Source organism: Desmodus rotundus, chromosome 3 (genome assembly GCF_022682495.2).
Source record: "Desmodus rotundus isolate HL8 chromosome 3, HLdesRot8A.1, whole genome shotgun sequence".
NCBI lineage: Eukaryota > Metazoa > Chordata > Mammalia > Chiroptera > Phyllostomidae > Desmodus > Desmodus rotundus.
Window position 1 is genome coordinate 84314696 of NC_071389.1, and position 17424 is coordinate 84332119.

The 17424-nt window shown below is 37.4% G+C and overlaps 1 protein-coding gene across 1 annotated transcript in view; it reads right to left on the reverse strand.

Moving 5' to 3' along the window:
* F13A1 (coagulation factor XIII A chain) overlaps positions 1-17424 on the reverse strand; it is a 196191-nt gene that overhangs the window by 90796 nt on the left and 87971 nt on the right. Inside the window, exon 6 of the mRNA XM_024552286.3 lies at positions 16272-16379. Within this exon, the coding sequence (XP_024408054.2) occupies positions 16272-16379 (108 nt within the window). The remainder of the gene's footprint in view (positions 1-16271; positions 16380-17424) is intronic.

A 17424-nucleotide genomic window follows, 5' to 3' on the forward strand; every position in this document is an offset into this window, starting at 1 on the left:
AGACAACATGGCTCAATTCCTAACCTTAACCACCAGTTCTTCAGAAGCCCTACTGTCAGCTCAACACAATCCTGAGACTTATCATTTGTATTTCAAAGTCTAGAAAGAAGCAGACTGAATTAAAATGCAGATCATTTTCTTGTTCTGACCAGAATAGTGGACACAGCTGCTGTGGACAAGTGGGTGGGAAAAGGCCTGCATCTCTAAAAAGGAAGAGATTCTGGGACAGTGGGGAAAGGATACAATGTCTTAGAGTTATTCCCCCATGGGAATGATATATACCTCTATAGGGGGCCATTCCACATGGCATGGGGAATGTAGCCCAGCCCCTGAAAACCGATGGGGAGCGAGGTCGGTACACAGGACCCACACCCATGGATAGGTTCTCCTGTGGGGAATCAGGCCTGCATTGTACCTAGGCTGCTTTGAGTCTTGCTTTTGCTAAAACTCCCTCACCCCGAATTGAGGCAGCAAATGTTTACTGCATATCTTTAAAGTAACTTCCTAAAATCTATGCTAAATCTCCCAAGTGTGGAGTGTAACCAGTTCAACCACTTTTCCCCTTGATCTGCAATATCCTTCTCTTTGAAGTAATTAGCAACATTATTTCCTTTGTTATCTGTAAAAAGTAATCACCTACAGTGAACCTGTGCATAGTAAATGAGGACAATCCTCAATGTAATGTACCCAGAAAAGCAATAAAAGCCTGTCCAGGCAGGGGTCTAGGCCCTGTCTCTCACTCAGAGAGTGGCCATGTGGTTCCTTTTTCTCCACAGGACTTCTGTAGTTCATGTGAATTTGTTTGTTGCAGCCACAACACATGGACCTGCGGGCTGCAGTCCACATCATACCTCCAAGTAAGTGGGGAGGATTCTGGAATGTGAAATTTAACAGGCTTAAAAAAGAGAGCAGACCTCAAGTATTCTAACAGAGATTGTCATATCTTCAGCTAAATTCCCTTCTTTGCTTCAGTATTTCTCAGGGTCTAAAGATAAAATACATTGGACTCAAACTGACATTCAGAGGAGATATCAAAGTAATCTCAGATTGGGAAGAGTCAAGATATTATCTACACTACATCAGAGGGAATAGAACACTTGGAGAAGAGTTATGCAAGTATGAACATGAATAAAAAGAAAAGCTATGAAAAAAGAATAGAGGGGGTGGGAGAGAGAGAATATTACAAAGTAATTCATATAAGAAAACAAAATTGAGGAACACAAAGAATTTTCTCACAATCTCTAAGGAGATCACAGAGATAAAGAAAAAAATGAGAACCCAGTTACATTATCATGGAACTAAAAGAATATAAACAGAAGCAACAGAATAGTTACTGCTGAAAATAAAATTAATGAGAGAAAAAAAAAGCTTGATATGAAGAACATACCAATGAAAAACATGAAGTGATGATGTTATTTAGAGAGAAGCTAATAGTTATGGAAAATAAGAATGATATATCATGAGAATAATTTATATCCTTAAAATAGAGAACCTAACAAATGAAAGAGAAGGTATATTCATGATGTAATATAAAGAAATTTTACCAAGTAGAGAAAAAATTGAATTTATACATTGAAAGCACAATCTGTGCTTCAGGGTAACAATGCAGAATGTTCATTGCCTAGGAACTTCAATTAATTAAGCCATCTGAATTTAGGGGTAAAGAAATAATACAGACAGAAAATGCAAATTAGCAACAAGGGAGGAAATTATGCTGCCTTCAGACTTCTCCATAGCAACATTCAATGGCAACACACTGTCAATCAAAACAATCAGTAGTACTGAGAGAAAGAAAGGTTGACCCAAGAATATTATGCAGAGCTAAGATGTTTTGTGAATATAAAGGCTACCAGCACACATATCAGACATGAAGGATCTTGGGAAATATAGTATCCATCAACACCAAGCTACTTGAAAAATGATATCAAGATAATTAAGGACTAAATCAAACAAAACCCCCAGAAACAGAGACTCTATGGTTAAAAAGTCCAGTGGTAAGAAAATCCATGTAAGTATAAAAATCTTTGGGAATTGTAGTAGCAACAGAATGGATATGAATTGTAAAACTTGATACTGTAAAATCTATAATCCTAAGAAAAATTAGACATGAGGGAGGAAAGAAATAATGGAAGTGCTAATGTCTTAACATGTTGATCTCTCTTAGTTAATTGACACCATCTAAAACTAAAATATAATTAAAAATATAATTACTATGTTGTTTTAATGGTTTCAAAAATTTTAATAACCTTAGAGGGATCTGTTAGGAAATAAAATTTCTGGTAGTGGAGAAACATTTATTTAAAGTTAACAATTTCATGTATGGTAATTTAGTTTTCCTCTTCTGTGAAAGTAAAATTTAATAAAATTAAATAAAACTTAAAATTTAGTATAATTTGAATACAATTAAATGTAGTTTTTTAAATTAAATAGCACAACACTGTTGGGCATAATAAATGCAAACAAACAGACCAATGGAACTCAATAGAAAACACAGAACTAGACCCCAGAAATATAGTTAACTAAGTTTTGACAAAGTTGTAAAGGCAATTTCAGGGACAAAGAATAATCTTTTCAACAAATGTTGATGGAACAATTAGATATTCATATGCAAATGTGAACTTTGATTCATACATTTATTGTAGACAAAAATTATCTCAAAATGAATCTTAGACCTAAATTTAAAGCCTAAAATTATAACACATCTAGAAGGAAACACTGGAAAAAAATTGTACCCTTTGAGTAGTCAAGGATTCCTTAGATATAATAGCAAAAGAATGACCCCTAGAGAATATATTTACAATTTGACTTTATCAAATTAGGAACTTCTGCTCTTTGAAAGACATTGTTAAGAGAATGAAAAGATAAGTTCAGAGTGGGCAAAAATATCTGTAAATTACATATGTGATAAAGGGCTTGTAATCAGAATATTGAAACTCAATAATAAAAAAATGAACAAAATTTAAAAGCATGGAAAAAATAACTGAACAGATACTACATCAGAGAAGATACGTGGATGACAATCACAACAAAAGACACTCAACATTACTAGTCATGAAGAAATACAAATTAAAATTGCAATGAAATAACAACACACCTATCTGAAGTCTAAAATTAAAAAGACTGATCATATGAGGTGTTGGGGAATATGTGAACACCTGGGGCTCTTATACACTGCTGGTGGGAATGTAAAATGGTACAACCACTTTAACAGTTTCTTAAAAATTAAACATACACTGGTCATATGACTCAGCCACCCCACTCTTAGGTATTTATCTAAGAGAAATAAAAGCTTATGTTTATACAAAGATTTCTACATGAATATCCCTAGCTTTATTTTAAAAACTGGAAGCAGCTCAAATGTCCATCAATAAGTAAATGGATAAGCAAATTGTGGTTCATCTATACAATGCAACACACCTCAGCAATAACATGGAATGAAGTACTGATGCACAAGTAGCATGGATGAATCTCAAAAGGAGATAAAGAAGCATGGAAGAAGACAGACAAAAATAGCACATTCTGCATGATTTCTTTCATAGAGAATTCTAGAAAATTAAATCAATGTTTAATGACAGAAAGCCAAGCAGTGATTACCTGGGGATGGCAGACAAAGCAGGGAGTCATCAAAGGGAGAAATTACAAGGGAAACATCTAGGAAGTGATGGCCATGTTTATCACTTTCCTTTAGGTGATGGTTTTATGAGTGCATCAAAATCATCGAATTGTGCATTTTAATTTGTACATTTCATTGTATGTCAAAAATACCTCAATAAAACTTCCAAATGTAAGTATAATACTTTTAAATTAAACTAACATTATGGTATAATACCCTTTATGTTTTTAAAATTATATTTATCTAATTGGTCTGATGCATATCAAATATTAATAAAGATTGTTTCTTGGTGGTGAAATTTGGGGTGATTGTTTTAAGAGGAGAATTTCTTAACTTTTATTTAAAAGTTTTTCTAGAATGTTCAAATTCTTTTTACACAGCATTGTTTTTTTTAACCAAAAAATAAAAAAGACCTTTTATTAAAAATTCCTGGAAGCAGATATGCCAAGATACTAATTGTGATCAACTCTTGCAGTGCAAATACATATAATAATTATTTTCTTTTTAAAAAAACATTTTATTTATTTATTTTAGAGAGAGGGAAAGGGAAGGACAAAGAGAGGGAGAGAAACATCAATGTGTGGTTGCCCCTTGCACGTCCCCATTTGGGGAACTGGCCTGCAACCCAGGCATGTGCCCTGACTGGGAATTGAACCAGTGACCCTTTGGTTCGCAGGCCTGTGCTCAATGAGCTACACCAGCCAAGGCTATATTTTTATTTACACTTTAAAAATGTTTAGAATTCCCCCATATATTTATCTTAGGGGAGACAATAGTTAAAATTTATTTTGTGCTCTGAGAGCTTGGGCTGCCTCTCTAAATTCAAGGCTTAGGTCCATGGACAGTGATTAAATCGGTTTGTGCAAATACAAGGAGGGAAAGAGGCAATGTTCTTTGAGGGCTGACAAGAGAGGACAACCATTCGGGAGATGGACCATCAGGGACTGAGGAACTGTGGGAAATCCAGCCAGGAAATGCAGTGCTTTGGGATGGGAGGCCCTTTTAATGGGGTGGCTGTAGAAAGACTGGCTTGGGCTTGGCTCTAAAGTGGAGCTGAATGACCTTAGGGCCTGGCTCCAGAGTCACACTGAGCAGCCTTCACCCTAGGTCAGAACAAGCCTTAGGTCCCTATAAAATTCAAAGGGGAGAGAGGGCCTTAAAGCATGGCCAATACTGGACTTCTCTTTAATTATAGACATAGGGGAATTGAGTAGATTTTAACGTGATACTGAAAAAAAAAAGAAATGTGACATTTCTTATTTCTTGATTCTCTAATTTCCTATAACATATACCTTCACATTTTGCACACTTATTATGTTTTTCTGCATTTTTAAAGGTAAAGGTATTTTTTTTATCCTGCATGTACATTTTGTTTTGTTATAATAAGATGAGTTTTCTGTTATAAACCTGTATTGTTAAATTTCACTGTTAAAAGTTAGTTCTCATAAAAGTAGGATTACTGTAACTCTTGTAGAATACAATTTTATACTTAATACTGTCTGCAATGGTCTCTCAAAGACAACTGGATACAAATTTTGGGTAATATGAGCTAGTTTCAAATGTGGTGAGTTACATTTGTAAAGGGGAAAGAGGATTCCTTGAATAGGATCTTTCTAGGTTTTGTGAACCACAAGCCCCCAGCTATAGTCTGGTAGTGATCAATCTTAATTGTAGGCAGATGTCGTACGGATGTGAAATTGGGCTCATGACACTCTAGGGTTGTACAAAAGAACCCTAGTCACTGTTTGGGGGGTTGGAGAAGGAGATTATCAAGTGATCAGGGGTAGGGGCTTCAGGCCCCAACTCTCTTCAGTAACACCAGCTCTGCTGTTCTCTTATTTATATTTAGGTTTGATTGATATTTGTTTTAAAAAGTAGTTCGAAAAGGTAAAATTTGAAAACCCATTGGTCTGGGAATTTGAAGATATGTTTCTTATGTCTCTTCTGCCTTTTTTCAAATTATGTAGTGAAGATAGAAAAGGAGATGAGCTGAAGAAGAAGAAGTACTCATAGACAGGTACTGTCTATGGAGGGGGTGGGGCTCCCAGCAAATACAGGAGAAAGGATTAGTATAGCAGAACCCTTTTCCTCCCGTGCCTGGATCCTCATCTTTGACTCTTTTTAGAATTTCATATCACACATGACAAAGAAAAAGAAAGACATCTATAATCTTCTTGGCTTTTTACAGTGGTGAGCTTAATGGTAAGCTGTTTTATACCTCACGTTCTATTGGAAGTGTTCATCTTTCTGGAATGCCCTTCCATACTCAAACCCTTTCTTTACCTGGTACATTCCTATGGATTTTTGAAAACTCAGATTATTTCATTCTGGAAAACTTTCCTATTTCTTTGATATGGATGTCTTTTCTCTGTGTTCACATAGTATTCTTTGCTTAGTACTATCCTTCTATTTATTAGATTAAATTTCCTTCTGCCTTTGTTCCTATTACCAGATGCATATTCCCAGAAGGAAGTCACCATGCTCTTTTGACTTTGTATTCCCAGTGTTAGCACAGAGCGGGCACTAAAGAAATTCCATTGAATGAATGAATATGGTAGCAGTGGAAGGTGGGTATAGGCCACCTTTTAATATTTCTTTACTAGATCAAGACAAATGGGTTAATCAGAATGTTAACACACATTCTGTTGAAACTGACAAGTTGTTTCTAAACTTTATATAGAAATGCAAAGGATCCAGAATAACCAAAACAGGATTGAAAAAGAACAAAGTTGATGGACCAAATGATTTGAAGATCTATATATTTTATATATTTTTTGATTTTCAATGAAGTCACCAAAGCAATTCAATAGGGGGGTGGTTGGGAATGACAGTCTTTTCAGTAAATTAGTTTCCAACAGTTTTGTTTTCACCAAACGGTGCTAGAACAAATGGATAAACTGGAGGGAAAAACCCTTGACCCCTGCCTCATACCACACGGGATGATCACAGACCCAGACATAAAAGCCAAAATTATAAAGCTTCAAAAAATACAGGACGATATCTTGATGAACTTGTGAAAATAACATATTTCCTTGGGAGGATTCTTTGATGTTTTTTAAATTGAATTTCATAAAATTTAAAAACTTGTTTCTTGAGATAAATATTAAAAAAAATTTAATGGCAAGCTATGTTCTGGGAGAAAATATCTTCCATACATATTTGACAGAGAAGTTGTCTTAAGAATATAGAGAAAGCAACTACAACTCAGTAATAAAAAAACAAACAATCTAATAACAAAATGGGTAATGATTTGAAAAGATATCATGCCAAAAAAGATAACTGTCAATGAATTCATGAAAATGTGCTCAGTAGCATTACTTATCAGAGAGATGAAAATTAAAATCCCAATGGAATACCACTACACACCCATTAAAATGGTTAAAATTAAGAAAGCCAAAAATACCAAGAAGAGGTGAAGCTGTGGAAACACTGGAATGCTCATGAATTGCTGCCGGAAATGTAAAATGGTCTAAGGACTTCGGAACACTGGCAGACTCTTGTAAAGATAAACGTATACATACCCTATGATTTAGACATGCCACCTTCAGCTACTTACTCCAGAGATAAGAAAATATATGTACATAAAAAGACTTGTACAATAATGTTCATAATAGTTTCATTCTTAATACCCCCAAATTGAAAACATCTCAAATGTCCATCAGTAGGGGAACAGATAGAAATTTGTGATACAGAACACAATGAAATACTGCTCAGCAATAAAAAAGGAACAAATTAAAGACACGTGCAACAACGGATTTAGTAAAAGAAGCCAGGCCCAAATAGCATATACTGTATCCATCCAGTACGACGTTTAGGACAGACAAATCGAATCTATTGCAACAAATCAGAACAGAGGCTGCCTATGGGGATGTGTACTGATTAGAAAGGGAGCCCAAGGAAATTCCCAGCTGAAGGTAATGTTTATATTTTGGTTGGGTAGTGATTACCCTAATCAAAACTAGCTGAATTTTGCATTTAATATTTACTCATTTCACTGTATGTAAAGTTTACCTCAATTAAAAAAAACATGAAGTAACCCTAAACTATAGTGTGAAGCATATAACCACTGTTATGCAAATGACCTTTGGTATATATATATATATACTTGCCACAAGCTTTGTCAGGGGTGGATAATTAGGTTCATTTTTCACGAAAACCATTACAACTAGAGATTATTAATCTTGTCTCCCTTAGTAATTGAGGATACTTATTTGGCCAAAACATATTTTACTAGTTGATCATCAAAAGAGAGATAACCAAGTGTGGATCGAGAGAGAGATAACTAGATTTTAAGCTTTTCTAATGTCTGCTTTTTTTCCTTTTAATTTCTATACCACTGCTATATTGTGTAGGGCTGGTGTAGAGCAAGACTCCAAAAAATTTTGAAAGGAAGGAGAGAAAAGCAGAATAAGAAGAGGAGAGGTGAAGGATGTCGAAGGAGGAGAGAGGGGAAGGAAAGAGGGTGAGAAGGGAACCCAAGGTGCATATTCTATGAGGGCATATCCTAAAGGGCTGTGACGGCTTTGCTGCATTTCTATCCATCTCCCCTGGGAATGTCTGCCCAGGAAACCAGAACAGCCTGACTGCACAGCCTGGGGAGAGTGCTCAAAGCATCCCCATGTTTCAGAAATAGCTAAGTGAAATAAGCTAGTCGGTGAAAGACAAATACCATATGATCTCACCTTATAAGAGGAATTTAACGCACAAAATAAACTAACAAGGAAAATAGAACCACAAGCATGGAAACATGGAACACACTGAAAGTGACCAGAAGGGAAGGGGAGGGGGATAATGGTGGAAAGAAGGGGAAGGGACTAGACAGAGAGCATGCATGAATGACCCACGGACATGGACAACAGTGTGGGAATTGACTGTGGGAGTCAGGGGCATGGGGAGCAGAGGGCAAAGGGAGAAAAATTGGGACAACTGTATTAGAATAACAATAAATTTTTTTAAAAAAAGAAACAGCCCATGTGATTACAAAATAGATGCAGCACTGAAACCTCATTCCAGGAAGCAATTCAGGGAAAGCAGACATTTAGATTGACTATGATTATCACATTCGAGAGATGGCTTGTAATAAATGTCTGTTTTTCTCCAAAAATATGGGGAGAACAGGCATAAGAAATGTAACCTTAATCACTGAGAAACCAAGCTGTTTGCCCACAAATGGAAACTTCATTACATTGCTCGCTTTACTATAAGAGAGAAAAATGATGTCTAAACAGTTCATTGTTTTCTTCCTCTCCTGCCTCCTACCCTGAAAGAGAAGGATTAAATCAGACGAGACTTGTAAAGAACATTATATTTGTATCCTAGGAGCTCATGTGATGTGAAGAGAGGACAGACAGAGGACAAATCCAGGGAAATACAACATTGAGTATGGACCAGTGAGGTCAGGCAACATGAGGTCCATTTCCAGTTCTACCAGTGACCTTGTATAAGTCATTGAACTTCCTGAGATGTCAGTCATTTTATCTGCATTTTGATTATTTATGTAATGGATATAATTTCTCAAAAGTGGTTATGAAACAATTTCTGCTAGGTAAATTCTATTTTCTCACTGGCTTCCAATGTCAGAAATAAAAATCTCCAGTGAGTAAGGTGACCTTATGATATTATATTTAATTTGAAATTTACAAGAGATTGTCCTGACCCTGGACCTCCCATTTGTCATTGGATTCCCTTGGTCCTTCCTGAACTGTAGAAACTTCTCCCATGCTCAAAGATATCTTGAAACTTCAACTTTAATGGTTTAAAAAATCTTTTTAGAATTGGCATTTTAGTATTTTATTCTGCTGGACTAAAGTAATATTTCCCATGAATCCTTACCAGTGGATTCTCCAAAGTTGCCATTGCTGGTATTCCCTGCTGACTGAGATGCATCACCAGCAGAAAGATTATAAAGAGCACCATAAACCTCTATCTTTTTTGGCTATCCCAACATGAGGAATAGCATTACTGATATTTCTGGGCATGAATCATGGAGATAGAAAATAACAATTTAAAACAAGAAAGCTGACAGGGTTAGAGACCCAGATTCAAATCCATCTTGGAGCCTACATCTGGCAATGCTTACCAGCATGGAAATTTTAGCTCCTAGGCATTTGTGAAGTCAGAATGCAGGTGTGTTAGTGATTGCCACTCGGAATACCAAGTGGAAGCTGTATCTTTACCTTCACAGAGGTGGTGCTGAGCCAGAGTGTGCTGCACCGACTATCTGGTGCTGGTGATTACCACTTCAACCTCCATTACAAGTTCTGATGGGCAATTATACCCACATAAACCTTTGATATAAACATTGGGAAACATTATTATTACATAACCATATTAAGTGGTAGATTCAATTGTTCTAAAAGTAAGATCCATGTGGGGAATGTGGAAAAGCTCCTCAATAGTGACATGGTCACCAACAACGGTCATGGAGCACCCGGGCCCTCAGATTTCCCCAGTATACTTCACTCCAAGAAAGGAGATTTTACCTGCTTATAACCGAAGGAACAGCTAGATAGTGCTTTTAGAATTTTTATTTAAAAAACCCCAAAATGCTCAGGGAGCCGTGCTATGGTCGGTCTGTGTGATCAGGGACAAAACTTCATATATTTATTTCTGACTTTAAAGTTCCTTTGGGATAACAAGGGTAGAATTTCTAGCCCAAGTGAATTTTTAAATGTAATGTGAATAGTCATAATAGTTTGTTGCATGAGGAAGTTTGCTCAATGTGAAGCTTCCTGTAAGATGCCCAGGTAAACAACTGGAGGAAAATAAAAACATGGTTTTGTGGTAAGCCTCTTGTGGAGCTGCTTGGCAAAATATCAAAGGACTGAAGGTATTATGGGTTTTTTTTCATGCATAGAAAGAAAAAAAATAACTTTCTAAATGCTGAGACAATAAGGGAAATAAAGATGGACAAAATGAAATATAACTTTATTTTCAGTTTATCTATGAGATCACATATGCTTAGGGATTACAAGACCTAAAGTTCATTTTATCTCACAGGTCTATCATTCATCTTGAACTGGGCCCTAGGAAACTTCAGGACCTACCTCCAGTTGTAGTCAGTTTGATTTACTAGCTGGAGTTCAAGATTTTTTTGTAACACTAAAGAGTACACTGAACATCGATTGGTTGAAAAAAGTTCAGTCTTGACTTAGTGTCCAAGAGGCACAGTCAGAACAGGTATTAATGGGGATTAATGATGGCACTGTGGTTCAATATTAGCAAAAGATCAGGGTTAAAAATACACCTGTATACCTCAAGGGAAGCAGGAAAGTCTAGGCTGGCAACAGTATAAAGACTGGAATTTAAAAATATGCAACTATATTGACATTTTTTCCTCTCCTTCTTTCCAAAATTTCTCATAATGTCACATTTTGAAAATTATTATAGGCGAATCACCTAAGCCCCTGGAGGAGCACATGACCCTGTCAACATTTTCTTGCAGTGCTTTTGGTGATGGGCTGTTTGGGTATAATTTCCACCATGGAGAAAGGGCTTCCGTGAATAAGAGCATGGTTTATTCTCACTGTGGGCCCATTGTTCTACCCCTTGAGCCATTACCCTAACACTTGGTAGGCCAGTACTTAATTCTGGGAAAACTGAGCAAAGCTTGAGAGATTTACTTTCCCATATGTTTATTTCATGAGAGAATTTGCCACACTGTGTTGAAATTTTCTACTTACCAGTCTGCCTTCTCTATTAGATTCTGAGCTCTGTGAAGGAGGAAACTGTTTTGTTCTCTACTGTATCCCAGTATCTAGACTGGCAGATTTTCAATGAGTGGTTGTCAAATAAATGAGTGTTTTACTACCATCAGCATCATTACAGCAATCACAACCACCACCACCAATACCACCATCAAACCATAGCTGGTACCTAATCCTCTTTAAGAACTCTTTCCCCAGGGTCCCAGTGCCTCTGAATATTAAGAATTCTAGGATTTACACTTTTCTTCAAGTATTCCCCTATTTCAAAATTCACCTGTCTCTGGACCCCATTCCCTTCAGTCCTCTTTTTCTAGGAGATGGATACCTAATTTGATATAGTAATTATGTATTGGTACTAATGAATTGGTAATGGCCTTCTAAGGTAATATGATCTGAGAACAAGGACAATATCTAGTTCTAGCTCAGACACTTATTTGCTATGTGATCTTGAGTAACATCATTGCCAAGGGCGTCTGTTTTTTTACCTGGAAGGCCCCTAAAGTGTCTTCCAGATCTCATGTACTGGTCTCTGTGCATTTCAACACAGATCTTCTATTGACAAAGTCTCAACCCAGAAGAGTAAACCTGCACTGAGATGAGATGTTAGGGCTTTCACAGCGAATAAGCCAGCAGTACCTGCCTAACAAGTACATAAATTGATAAGCAGCAGAGGCCATTCACAACAACGGTGTGCCTTTCTGCAGAACTTCTCTGCCCACCATTGCTGCCAGATCCAATCAGTCATGGGGTAGAAACAGATACAGACATGTAACCTCCCAGCAGCAAAGCCAGGCTGTTTCCACTGTCTTCCCTTTCCCCAGGACCATGCTGTCTTTGCCACAACATGACATAGCACAACTGTTTTGCTAGTTTGACCAGGGCTCAGAGTCTTAAGTGTGGTTTCTTCACAGTAATCCAGGGCCAACAATGGAATGCTTTATTAATGCTCTGTGAGCAAAGTAAATTTTCAGATGGCACTAAGCATCTTTCTAAAATTTTCCTGGCACATTTCCTGACAATTTTCCTGTTGGGTACTGTCACATCAGATATGAGGCAGAAAGAAAATAGCAACCAAGCAATGTAATTTAGAGGTGAAATATAACTTTGAGCAAGTTTCTTCTTTTTTATAATTTTCTCTTTTTGAAAAATTTTCTCTCTTACATCAATCTGCAGTATAGCTTTGGTAAAATGTACCACTCAGTATTTAGAAGAACCTAAATAAGAGGTAGCTTACATAAGGTTATAACATTTCAGGCCCAATCCCCAGACAACGAAATGACAAAATTTTTTGACTCTCTTTCTCCTGGGTGTCTCCAATAGCCCAAGGCTGTTCACATTGTCATAAGCTTTTCCTATTTTTGCATCAAAGTAAAGTAACAGCAACTTAAAATAAGAACCAAATCAGCTATTGAATTTAAAAAGGGAAAAATAGAAGAGAGAAGAGCATCATTTTAAAGAACAAAAGGATATTTTTGCTGCCACTGGGAATAACAAATGCAGTTTGAGTTCAGGGACAAAATCTCATTTTGAAGATGAAGTGAGGCCTGGAGAGGTTGAGTAATTTGCCCTGGGTCACATAGAAAGTGGCCGAGTCAGAACCAAAGGTCTGACATGCCGTGGGCCAGATCGATGCTGCTTTCACTTTCTCTTCAGTGGAGGAATGAAAACCAACAGGTTTCAAATGAGGTCAAAAGACAGATGCCCTGTGCAGGCAAGAAGAGAGGGTTATGTCCATTGCACAGGCAAGGAAACTGAGCCACAGAGGGGTTTATTGTTGTCCTCACTGGGGTTGATTTTGATCCCAGGGGGGCATTGGGCAATATCTGAAGACATTTTTGATTGTCACTGAAGGATGGGGAGGATACTACTGGCATATCTTTAATCGAAGACAGGGATGCTGGTAAACATGCTCTAGTGCATGAGAGAGCCCCCAGGACAAAGAAAACTTCAAGGTCATAGACACTGGACAACAATAATTTTTACCTGGGGATTTTGCACTTAAAATCGAGGTTTCTTCTTCTTCTTTTCTTTCTTTCTTCTTCTTTCTTCTTCTTCTCCTTCCTCCTCCTTCTTCTTCTTTGTCTTCTTCTTCATCTTATTCTTCATCTTCATCTTCTTCTTCATTTTCTTCTTCATCTTCTACTTCTTCTTCTTATCATCATCATCATCATCATCAGGAAGTTTGCACAACCTGCGTTACTATCTGTGCTCATTTAGCATCATGGGCCTACCTACTCCCTGTAAATTCCTTGCTAATCTTCAATGCTGGACTTTGCTGTGACCACCTTAAGCCAAATTGTCTTTGGGGCCCCAGGCTTCTGCTCCTGACTTTCATCCCCACTTCACCCTTTCCAGGTGCCCAGCCAGAGCCAGGCTGCTCATCCCCACTCCTTCCTGGCAACAATTAATCCCAGGAAATTTCTGCCCTCCATCACTTTCTTCTCAGCATGAACTGAAGTCAGTGTGTTACCCTTCTTAGAACATTTATGTGTCATGATGTATCTCTGTTCCAGAACTTGTATCCTGTGAAAGGAATTTCCAGCCTCAGTGACCAGGCTGGGGAGACGTTTGAGAAAAACTCCCAAACAACCTGTAGCAGCCTCTGTTCTTCCTGTGGATGGGGCCAGCGCCCTGAGAAAATGCACGCAGGCCCGTCTGCCTTGGTTCTGGTGAGACTAGCAACTTCAGGACATTTTCTTTCTGGGCTCTCTAAATACATCTTCTCATATTTTGAAGCAAAGCTCTAATTGAGAGATTTTTTTGTGTGTTCTTTTTTTTTTCATTCTTTGCTTAACTTCACTCAACAATTTCATGATAGATTTCCAGGGTTTGTTAACAGGAGAGGAACTGCCTGAATGATCAGAAAACAGATGATTTTTTAAAAAGTGTCACCTTTCTTACTCGATTTGGAGGCTGAATTTGTTTTCTAAAATCACTATAACTGAATAGATTTTAGAAATATTCATGAAAGTCTTTTATGGATTAAAGGAAATAATGGTTATGAAAGGATTTTGAAAACTATCAAACATACTTTGAGTATGTAAACAATACTGGTGACGAAAAGAGAGATATTGCCCCTAACACCACTAGGCCTCCCCCTCCAAAGCACAAAGCAGACCAATGAAACCATTCCCTGAATAGATTCTGTTGTAGACTTCCAAACTCGAACTTCATAGGCTTTTTATGATTACTAAAATTTCAAGGCAATTTACACTCAGGTTATGTGCTTTCACTTGGCCAGATGCCATTAACAGGAAGTATTGGGTGAGCTGCTTCATGTTTGCTTCCCTCGCATCGGCTTGTGGTGGGCAGTGCTTCTGGACCAGTGAAAATACACACAAAGTGTGAGTGAGCTTACGCTGATGAGCGTGCCATTTCAGAATGCTTGAGAAGGAATTAATTTATATGCAACCACTACTAGCTATTGCACCCCTTCTCACTGCAAACCTGTCATGGTGACTTCAAAGGAGAAGAAAAAGGGGAATCTTGTCTGTGAAACAGAAAGAAATGTGATTGACTGCAGGTCTAATGTGTGTTATAAATAGTTATTGTAAATAAATTCCTAAATTCTTTAGAATTCATTGTCTTTTCATATGCAAAGTAAACTAACAACAGAAAACAAAACTGCCTTTAGAGGTTAGATTTTACCTTCTCTGCTTAAGTGACACTATTTCATAAATTCATATGTAGCTTAGTTATTAATAAAATAAAAACAAAAAAGGCAGTTTTGTTTTCTGTTGTTAGTTTACATTCAAAGCCAAAGGGGTGTAAGATTGAGGGTGGGAGATGGGGGTGGTGGGGTGGGGCACAACGTTGGGGGGAAAATGGAGACAACCATACTTGAATAAGAATAAAAAATAGGTTATAGACAAAAAATAAATAAAAACAATCCTTGTTAAGAGCTAACCAGAAATTATATTTCATAACATTCTCAGTCTAATATTGATTGATTGGACAATATTGATTTTATTTATTTCAAACCAACCTCAAAATTCTTCCAAAGACAGGTTATATTTTTAAGAAAACTTAAAGAAATTGTTAAAGAATTTTTTTGTTTGTTTTGCTCAGCCTTTTATGGAGTAAGATAGCACCTAGCTTGATGTGTCTTTAGAAGTATTCTGCTCATGAGTCAGCTTTAACTGGCTCCTGTGCACCAAGGACGGGATCTATGTGCTGCGTCTGTCAGCGTGGTCCAGGACCACATAAGAGCTGGGCATCACATTTAATTCACCCCCACACCTGACACCCAACCTTCCCACTCATGGGAATTCTGTTTCCTCTCCCAGGAAGCTGTTCTACTGCAAGATGTCTGCATTGTCAAAGACACTTTAGGATCTCTTACCCAGGGCAGTGGGGAAGGGAGAAATGTCTAGATTTGGGGTCAGCGGGCCTGGGTTCTAGGGGGAGCTTTGTCACTGACAACCTGTCATCACAGTTTCTTCCTAACTTGTGAAATGGCATGAGTAATAACCACCTTACTTATGTGATTATTATGAAGAATCAAAACTCTTTTTACAAACGATAAAGCCCTATGGTGAGGTACTAGTGTCAAAGAAGCTAGGATGAGAGAGAGTCATTTATTTTTTACTGTTACTGTGGGTGTGAAAATGGAGAAAACTGTGTCTTGTATATTTTTTTGGTCCCCCTTGATGTTTGTTTGTTTGATTGATTATGGTAACTGATATTTTGTCATGGTCACTCCTTAGTTCCTAGGCAAGAGATTCTTAAAAACAAGTAGTCTATAGTACTGTGTCACCTATAACCATTTGTCTGAAGCCAAAGAAATATACAGTACTGAGATAAGAATTTTGTTTTATAGCACATATCAAGTTCAGAGAATTGCATACTATTACAAAGTTTAAGTCACCATTTCAATAGCTCTTAATGAACTGGCATCTATACTGAGGCAAATTACATGGACTTGATTTTAGCACTCAGGATTTGTTGCTTACCATCGCAGACCCAACACGGCTGACTTTGATGGGATTCCCTCGGCCTGAAAGGTCCATCTGTGCTCTGTCCATCATATACAGGCAAGCATCCAGGATGCCGTCCTCAAACTATTTGGAAAAAAAAATAGAGAAACTACTTAATGTCCAATCTACAAGCAAGATACTCTCTGGCAAAAAAAATAAAATGAAACCACAACCTAATGTGTATTTTCTATACAGTAATTGCTCATAATCTTTCATACTGAGTATTTCATACTAGGGGGGAATAAAGGAGACATCCTCCTTTATTTCTCAGTAAAATAAATAAGAACTTAAAAGCAAGCTAGAAATAGAAGTAGAACTATTAGAGAATCAATGTACAATTTTTAAGGATCATGAACTGACTTGAAGTTCTTCAGAAAATTGTACAAGTTAATTTAGAGGGTCTCTCCAACGCATTGGCTCCAGTGCCCAAGGCAAAGGAATCAACGATGTACCAAAGTCTGGCCAAACGCTCGAGACCTCAGAAGTCACATGAGTCCTTGTGTGTGCAGAAAATAAATGGCTCACAGGTATATCACAGGAAGGTACAGCAAGCCTGTATTCCTTGCACAGGAAATAGAAGGAGACCTCGTGCAGCTAATGTCTGTCTAAGGTTTTCCTGCTTCTGAGACAAGGTGGACCCAGGGTCAAAGAGAGGGCAGGACAAAGTAGATTATATTATCAAGGGAGCAACCTAGTAGTAGTTCAATTTTTTTAGTGAGAACAGCTAGCCATTTGCAACACCAGTATTTTCTAAAAAAGGAATGAAGATAAAGTAGTAATAAAATGACAAAATGGGAAGGGTTCACCTATACTATACCTCACTGTACAGGAGATTTTTCTGAATACAGAAATCTTGCAATTATCCACACAAGTACTTGTGACAGAAACCACAATCTTACTGGCTAATTACCATGTAATTCTTTACTAAATCTAGTGAGAATACCAGCTCTACCTGTACTCTAAACAGATGCGATGGAAGCAATAACGGGTAATGGCACTATTTCTTCGGGTGTATAAAGAGCTCATTATTCTGGTTCTTCTTAAGTAACACCTTTCAGCTGTGTCTATGGGACATGATACCAGATTGCTGGAGAGGTAAAAGAATAGTCATAGAACTAGTTGTTTCTCT